The sequence below is a fragment of the Penaeus japonicus genome, unplaced genomic scaffold (genome assembly GCF_977035675.1).
Source record: "Penaeus japonicus unplaced genomic scaffold, GWHDUDI00000001_assembly GWHDUDI00000027, whole genome shotgun sequence".
NCBI lineage: Eukaryota > Metazoa > Arthropoda > Malacostraca > Decapoda > Penaeidae > Penaeus > Penaeus japonicus.
Window position 1 is genome coordinate 36,420,765 of NW_028234429.1, and position 9,635 is coordinate 36,430,399.

The 9,635-nt window shown below is 35.6% G+C and overlaps 1 protein-coding gene across 1 annotated transcript in view; it reads left to right on the forward strand.

Moving 5' to 3' along the window:
• Positions 1-1,229: 1,229 nt before the first annotated feature.
• LOC147468730 (uncharacterized) overlaps positions 1,230-9,635 on the forward strand; it is a 24,702-nt gene continuing 16,296 nt past the window's right edge. Inside the window, exons 1-2 of the mRNA XM_086553100.1 lie at positions 1,230-1,779; positions 2,214-2,697. Of these exons, the coding sequence (XP_086409226.1) occupies positions 1,412-1,779; positions 2,214-2,697 (852 nt within the window). The 5' untranslated portion in view covers positions 1,230-1,411. The remainder of the gene's footprint in view (positions 1,780-2,213; positions 2,698-9,635) is intronic.

Sequence of the window (9,635 nt, forward strand, 5' to 3'; positions counted from 1 at the left end):
TTAATGAGAATGATAATGGTAATGAGAATGATAATGGTAATGATGATGATAATGGTAATGATAATCGTGGTAATAGCGATAGTGGTAACGATAATCCCGGTAGTAATGCTGATGCTAATAATATACACGATAATCATGAAAAGGTTCATTAGTGTCTTGGTTGTGATAATAATGATCTTGGTGATAAGAACGATTATCATGTTTGAGATCATCATTATCCTCTAATGGAAATTAGGGTCATGATTAACTTTATCGCTAATTTGGATATCTTTATCACCATTTGGATTATTGTTGTCAGTATAATCACCCTTACTGTCATCATTATCATCGTAATTAAATAATATTTTCTTGGTTAGCATTGACATTGTCTATAATTAGTTATATTGTCATTATGGTTATTGCCTACATTATTTTCATCATCATTATTATTACCTATAATATTGTTATAATTATTTGTGTCATTATCATCATTATTATCACCCTCATTAAACTATTATCTTTATAATATTTTCATAATCATTACCAACAGGACTACTAATATTGTTATTATAATTACCATTATTGTTATCATTACCGTCGTGATCACTTTATTACTATCATCATTGACAGAAATCGGAACATTATTGTCATTATTACTATTATCAATATCATAAACATTATCTTTCGTATCATTATTAGTATCATCCTCATTCACATGTTTATCATGATCATGAAGCTTATCATGATTATAATCACCATGAAAATCATCCTTTTCATCATAATTGAAATAATTTAACAGATCATTATTATGACCATCATAATCATGATTTGAATTATCATAGGTTCTAATTTCATAATTTCTAACAATCTCGTCATTGTCATTATTGTTATCACATTTACCATTTTCATAATATTCATAAGTATAACTTTTATTGTCTTTATCCTTTTCGCCATATTCATCATTAATATCATTATCATTATATTTATCATGATATTCATTATCATCGTTATTATCATGATATTCATTATCATCGTTATCATCATGATATTCATTATCATCGTTATTATCATGATATTCATTATCATCGTTATCATCATATATATCATTTAATCATTATATCAGAACCACGATCAATGTTATCATTATCATCATAAATATTTTGTTCATTATTACCATTATCATGAGTGTCACGATTGTTATTACCATTATCATTATCCTTTTTATTATCACTAATAGCATCGCCTTTATTACCAAAATCATTATTGTTAATACCATTATCCTCATTGCCATTATCATTTCTACCATTATTACAATTATCACCATTATCATTGATATTGCCATTACCAATATAATAATTATGGAAAGTGTTCCTATTCATTATTTTTATCGTTATTTTTTACAATTACAATTTCTTCTATTATTATTATTATTATGATTACTAATATTGATATCTTAATTCTCGCCATCTTTATTCCTATCATGTCTTTATTATCAATCATTAATGGAATTATTCTGAACACATCAACAAATACAATTTTCCTTCTCTTGAAACAAGCAGTTCCTGAACAAGTGGAAAGGCATGGCGGTTGCCCTTCCTCGTCCCCCAAGACCTGGGGGAAGCCTGGAGTTCCCTTGCTCTCCCTCCGCCTCTCGCAGTTCAGTCGAGCCACGGCTTCGGTGAGCGAAGAGTCTCCTGCGTTGACGCCGAAGGAAAGGCAGCACTCGGGTGGTGGAAGGTCAGCTGTGTGGAGAGCGAAGGAAACCTCTTCTAATCACATCGTTGACCGTGTTGAAATCAGGTATGGAACTTACCTGTGTATGAATATGTGTCTGAATGAATATGAATATGTGTCTGAATGAGTATGAATATGTGTCTGAATGAATATGAATATGTGTCTGAATGAATATGAATATGTGTCTGAATGAGTATGAATATGTGTCTGAATGAGTATGAATATGTGTCTGAATGAGTATGAATATGTGTCTGAATGAGTATGAATATGTGTCTGAATGAGTATGAATATGTGTCTGAATATGTATGAATATGCATAAATATGCATGAATATGCATGAATATGTATTCATTTTTTTCGTGGCATTAATATCATCTGTGGTTTTTGTTATTACCAACATTTTTAGCACAAATATTTAGCATTAAAGATAAAATGTTCCTAAGAACTTCATGGAGTAATATTATCAGTCATATTACTTTTGTTGTTGTATATTATCTTCAGAAGTCCGACGATGAGCTTCCTGTCGGACTGGCTGCCTTTGGCCCCACTCAGGGACGGGGAAATCTACGGCGCAGGGGTCGCAATCAAGGAAGAGGCCAGCGAAGGTGTCACCGAAGAGACGTGTGTGGAAATTAAGGAAGAAAGCCTTGATTACGCAGATGAAGCGAGGGATGAAGTGAGCAAGGCAGCAATAGAGCATGGATTTCCCTTCTATAAAGATCTCAAACAGGAAGATTTTGAAAGAGACTCAAGTAATGTGATTGAAGATTCCAATGACGCATTGCCAGCAGCTCCATTCGTGGCTGAGGATTTTGGGCCCAAGGGGTCATCAGGTGAGGATCAGGCGGCGCACAGCGAAGGCAATGAAGAGCTTCTACATAGAAAAAGCGATGAGGAAAGGAAAGGTATTGTTTGTGAAGTTTGTAAGAGCAAACTCACGATTCACATGAGAGTACATACAAAGGAGAAGCCGTATAGCTGTGAGGTTGTGCAAAGGCTTTCTCCCATAAACATACTCTAGTAACTCACATTAGAATACATACAAAGGAAAAGCCATATAGCTGTGAAGTTTGTGAAAAGGCTTTTTCATTGAAACGAAATCTGGTAACGCACATGAGAATACATACAAAGGAGAAGCCGTATAGCTGTGAAGTTTGTGAAAAGGCTTTCTCCCATAAACATAGTCTAGTAAATCACATTAGAATACATACAAAGGAGAAGCCATATAGCTGTGAAGTTTGCGAAAAGGCTTTTTCATTGAAACGAAATCTAGTAACGCACATGAGAATACATACAAAGGAGAAGCCGTATAGCTGTGAAGTTTGTGAAAAGGCTTTCTCCCATAAACATACTCTAGTAACTCACATTAGAATACATACAAAGGAAAAGCCATATAGCTGTGAAGTTTGTGAAAAGGCTTTTTCATTGAAACGAAATCTGGTAACGCACATGAGAATACATACAGAGGAGAAGCCATATAGCTGTGAAGTTTGTGAAAAGGCTTTTTCATTGAAAAAAAAAATCTGGTAACGCACATGAGAATACATACAAAGGAGAAGCCGTATAGCTGTGAAGTTTGTGAAAAGGCTTTCTCCCATAAACATAGTCTAGTAACTCACATTAGAATACATACAAAGGAAAAGCCATATAGCTGTGAAGTTTGTGAAAAGGCTTTTTCATTGAAACGAAATCTGGTAACGCACATGAGAATACATACAAAGGAGAAGCCGTATAGCTGTGAAGTTTGTGAAAAGGCTTTCTCCCATAAACATAGTCTAGTAAATCACATTAGAATACATACAAAGGAGAAGCCATATAGCTGTGAAGTTTGCGAAAAGGCTTTTTCATTGAAACGAAATCTAGTAACGCACATGAGAATACATACAAAGGAGAAGCCATATACCTGTGAAGTTTGTGAAATGGCTTTCTCCAAAAAACATAGTCTAGTAACTCACATTAGAATATATACAAAGGAGAAGCCATATAGCTGTGAAGTTTGCGAAAAGGCTTTTTCATTGAAACGAAATCTGGTAACGCACATGAGAATACATACAAAGGAGAAGCCATATAGCTGTGAAGTTTGTGAAAAGGCTTTCTCCCATAAACATACTCTAGTAACTCATATTAGAATACATACAAAGGAAAAGCATTATAGCTGTGAAGTTTCTGAAAAGGCTTTTTCATTGAAACGAAATCTGGTAACGCACATGAGAATACATACAAAGGAGAAGCCGTATAGCTGTGAAGTTTGTGAAAAGGCTTTCTTCCATAAACATAGTCTAGTAAATCACATTAGAATACATACAAAGAAGAAGCCATATAGCTGTGAAGTTTGCGAAAAGGCTTTTTCATTGAAACGAAATCTAGTAACGCATATGAGAATACATACAAAGGAGAAGCCGTATAGCTGTGAAGTTTGTGAAAAGGCTTTCTCCCATAAACATAGTCTAGTAACTCACATTAGAATACATACAAAGGAGAAGCCATATAGCTGTGAAGTTTGTGAAAAGGCTTTTTCATTGAAACGAAATCTGGTAACGCACATGAGAATACATACAAAGGAGAAGCCGTATAGCTGTGAAGTTTGTGAAAAGTCTTTTTCATTGAAACGAATACATACAAAGGAGAAGCCATATAGCTGTGAAGTTTGCGAAAAGGCTTTTTCATTGAAACGAAATCTGGTAACGCACATGAGAATACATACAAAGGAGAAGCCGTATAGCTGTGAAGTTTGTGAAAAGGCTTTCTCCCATAAACATACTCTAGTAACTCACATTAGAATACATACAAAGGAAAAGCCATATAGCTGTGAAGTTTGTGAAAAGGCTTTTTCATTGAAACGAAATCTGGTAACGCACATGAGAATACATACAAAGGAGAAGCCGTATAGCTGTGAAGTTTGTGAAAAGGCTTTTTCATTGAAACGAATACATACAAAGGAGAAGCCATATAGCTGTGAAGTTTGCGAAAAGGCTTTTTCATTGAAACGAAATCTAGTAACGCACATGAGAATACATACAAAGGAGAAGCCGTATAGCTGTGAAGTTTGTGAAAAGGCTTTCTCCCATAAACATACTCTAGTAACTCACATTAGAATACATACAAAGGAAAAGCCATATAGCTGTGAAGTTTGTGAAAAGGCTTTTTCATTGAAACGAAATCTGGTAACGCACATGAGAATACATACAAAGGAGAAGCCGTATAGCTGTGAAGTTTGTGAAAAGGCTTTCTCCCATAAACATAGTCTAGTAAATCACATTAGAATACATACAAAGGAGAAGCCATATAGCTGTGAAGTTTGCGAAAAGGCTTTTTCATTGAAACGAAATCTGGTAACGCACATGAGAATACATACAAAGGAGAAGCCGTATAGCTGTGAAGTTTGTGAAAAGGCTTTCTCCCATAAACATAGTCTAGTAACTCACATTAGAATACATACAAAGGAGAAGCCATATAGCTGTGAAGTTTGCGAAAAGGCTTTTTCATTGAAACGAAATCTGGTAACGCACATGAGAATACATACAAAGGAGAAGCCGTATAGCTGTGAAGTTTGTGAAAAGGCTTTCTCCCATAAACATACTCTAGTAACTCACATTAGAATACATACAAAGGAAAAGCATTATAGCTGTGAAGTTTGCGAAAAGGCTTTTTCATTGAAACGAAATCTGGTAACGCACATGAGAATACATACAAAGGAGAAGCCGTATAGCTGTGAAGTTTGTGAAAAGGCTTTCTCCCATAAACATAGTCTAGTAACTCACATTAGAATACATACAAAGGAGAAGCCATATAGCTGTGAAGTTTGCGAAAAGGCTTTTTCATTGAAACGAAATCTGGTAACGCACATGAGAATACATACAAAGGAGAAGCCGTATAGCTGTGAAGTTTGTGAAAAGGCTTTTTCATTGAAAAGAATACATACAAAGGAGAAGCCATATAGCTGTGAAGTTTGCGAAAAGGCTTTTTCATTGAAACGAAATCTGGTAACGCACATGAGAATACATACAAAGGAGAAGCCGTATAGCTGTGAAGTTTGTGAAAAGGCTTTCTCCCATAAACATACTCTAGTAACTCACATTAAAATACATACAAAGGAAAAGCCATATAGCTGTGAAGTTTGTGAAAAGGCTTTTTCATTGAAACGAAATCTGGTAACGCACATGAGAATACATACAGAGGAGAAGCCATATAGCTGTGAAGTTTGTGAAAAGGCATTTTCATTGAAACGAATACATACAAAGGAGAAGCCATATAGCTGTGTAGTTTGCGAAAAGGCTTTTTCATTGAAACGAAATCTAGTAACGCACATGAAAATACATACAAAGGAGAAGCCGTATAGCTGTGAAGTTTGTGAAAAGGCTTTCTCCCATAAACATACTCTAGTAACTCACATTAGAATACATACAAAGGAAAAGCCATATAGCTGTGAAGTTTGTGAAAAGGCTTTTTCATTGAAACGAAATCTGGTAACGCACATGAGAATACATACAAAGGAGAAGCCGTACAGCTGTGATGTTTGTGAAAAGGCTTTCTCCCATAAACATAGTCTAGTAAATCACATTAGAATACATACAAAGGAGAAGCCATATAGCTGTGAAGTTTGCGAAAAGGCTTTTTCATTGAAACGAAATCTAGTAACGCACATGAGAATACATACAAAGGAGAAGCCGTATAGCTGTGAAGTTTGTGAAAAGGCTTTCTCCCATAAACATAGTCTAGTAACTCACATTAGAATACATACAAAGGAGAAGCCATATAGCTGTGAAGTTTGCGAAAAGGCTTTTTCATTGAAACGAAATCTAGTAACGCACATGAGAATACATACAAAGGAGAAGCCGTATAGCTGTGAAGTTTGTGAAAAGGCTTTTTCATTGAAACGAATACATAGAAAGGAGAAGCCATATAGCTGTGAAGTTTGCGAAAAGGCTTTTTCATTGAAACGAAATCTGGTAACGCACACAAGAATACATACAAAGGAGAAGCCATATAGCTGTGAAGTTTGTGAAAAGGCTTTCTCCCTTAAACATACTCTAGTAACTCACATTAGAATACATACAAAGGAAAAGCCATATAGCTGTGAAATTTCTGAAAAGGCTTTTTCATTGAAACGAAATCTGGTAACGCACATGAGAATACATACAAAGGAGAAGCCGTATAGCTGTGAAGTTTGTGAAAAGGCTTTTTCATTGAAACGAATACATACAAAGGAGAAGCCATATAGCTGTGAAGTTTGCGAAAAGGCTTTTTCATTGAAACGAAATCTGGTAACGCACATGAGAATACATACAAAGGAGAAGCCGTATAGCTGTGAAGTTTGTGAAAAGGCTTTCTCCCATAAACATAGTCTAGTAACTCACATTAGAATACATACAAAGGAAAAGCCATATAGCTGTGAAGTTTGTGAAAAGGCTTTTTCATTGAAACGAAATCTGGTAACGCACATGAGAATACATACAAAGGAGAAGCCGTATAGCTGTGAAGTTTGTGAAAAGGCTTTCTCCCATAAACATAGTCTAGTAACTCACATTAGAATACATACAAAGGAGAAGCCATATAGCTGTGAAGTTTGCGAAAAGGCTTTTTCATTGAAACGAAATCTGGTAACGCACATGAGAATACATACAAAGGAGAAGCCGTATAGCTGTGAAGTTTGTGAAAAGGCTTTTTCATTGAAACGAATACATACAAAGGAGAAGCCATATAGCTGTGAAGTTTGCGAAAAGGCTTTTTCATTGAAATGAAATCCGGTAACGCACATGAGAATACATACAAAGGAGAAGCCGTATAGCTGTGAAGTTTGTGAAAAGGCTTTCTCCCATAAACATACTCTAGTAACTCACATTAGAATACATACAAAGGAGAAGCCGTATAGCTGTGAAGTTTGTGAAAAGGCTTTTTCATTGAAACGAAATCTGGTAACGCACATGAGAATACATACAAAGAAGAAGCCGTATATCTGTGAAGTTTGTGAAAAGGCTTTTTCATTGAAACGAAATCTGGTAACGCACATGAGAATACATACAAAGGAGAAGCCGTATAGCTGTGAAGTTTGTGAAAAAGCTTTTTCATTGAAACGAATACATACAAAGGAGAAGCCATATAGCTGTGAAGTTTGCGAAAAGGCTTTTTCATTGAAACGAAATCTGGTAACGCACATGAGAATACATACAAAGGAGAAGCCGTATAGCTGTGAAGTTTGTGAAAAGGCTTTCTCCCATAAACATACTCTAGTAACTCACATTAGAATACATACAAAGGAAAAGCCATATAGCTGTGAAGTTTCTGAAAAGGCTTTTTCATTGAAACGAAATCTGGTAACGCACATGAGAATACATACAAAGGAGAAGCCGTATAGCTGTGAAGTTTGTGAAAAGGCTTTCTCCCATAAACATAGTCTAGTAAATCACATTAGAATACATACAAAGGAGAAGCCATATAGCTGTGAAGTTTGCGAAAAGGCTTTTTCATTGAAACGAAATCTAGTAACGCACATGAGAATACATACAAAGGAGAAGCCGTATAGCTGTGAAGTTTGTGAAAAGGCTTTCTCCCATAAACATAGTCTAGTAACTCACATTAGAATACATACAAAGGAGAAGCCATATAGCTGTGAAGTTTGCGAAAAGGCTTTTTCATTGAAACGAAATCTGGTAACGCACATGAGAATACATACAAAGGAGAAGCCGTATAGCTGTGAAGTTTGTGAAAAGGCTTTTTCATTGAAACGAATACATACAAAGGAGAAGCCATATAGCTGTGAAGTTTGCGAAAAGGCTTTTTCATTGAAACGAAATCATGTAACGCACATGAGAATACATACAAAGGAGAAGCCATATAGCTGTGAAGTTTGTGAAAAGGCTTTCTCCCATAAACATAGTCTAGTAACTCACATTAGAATACATACAAAGTACCAAGCCATATAGCTGTGAAGTTTGTGAAAAGGCTTTTTCATTGAAACGAAATCTGGTAACGCACATGAGAATACATACAAAGGAGAAGCCGTATAGCTGTGAAGTTTGTGAAAAGGCTTTATCGAATAATAAACATAGTCTAGTAACTCACATTAGAATACATACAAAGGAGAAGCCATATAGCTGTGAAGTTTGCGAAAAGGCTTTTTCATTGAAACGAAATCTGGTAACGCACATGAGAATACATACAAAGGAGAAGCCGTATAGCTGTGAAGTTTGTGAAAAGGCTTTTTCATTGAAACGAATACATACAAAGAGAATATAGCTGTGAAGTTTGCGAAAAGGCTTTTTCATTGAAATGAAATCCGGTAACGCACATGAGAATACATACAAAGGAGAAGCCGTATAGCTGTGAAGTTTGTGAAAAGGCTTTCTCCCATAAACATAGTCTAGTAACTCACATTAGAATACATACAAAGGAGAAGCCATATAGCTGTGAAGTTTGCGAAAAGGCTTTTTCATTGAAACGAAATCTGGTAACGCACATGAGAATACATACAAAGGAGAAGCCGTATAGCTGTGAAGTTTGTGAAAAGGCTTTTTCATTGAAACGAATACATACAAAGGAGAAGCCATATAGCTGTGAAGTTTGCGAAAAGGCTTTTTCATTGAAACGAAATCTGGTAACGCACATGAGAATACATACAAAGGAGAAGCCGTATAGCTGTGAAGTTTGTGAAAAGGCTTTCTCCCATAAACATAGTCTAGTAACTCACATTAGAATACATACAAAGGAAAAGCCATATAGCTGTGAAGTTTGTGAAAAGGCTTTTTCATTGAAACGAAATCTGGTAACGCACATGAGAATACATACAAAGGAGAAGCCGTATAGCTGTGAAGTTTGTGAAAAGGCTTTTTCATTGAAACGAAATCTGGTAACGCACATGAGAATACATACAAAGGAGAAGCCGTATAGCTGTGAAGTTTGTGAAAAGGCTTTTTCATTGAAACG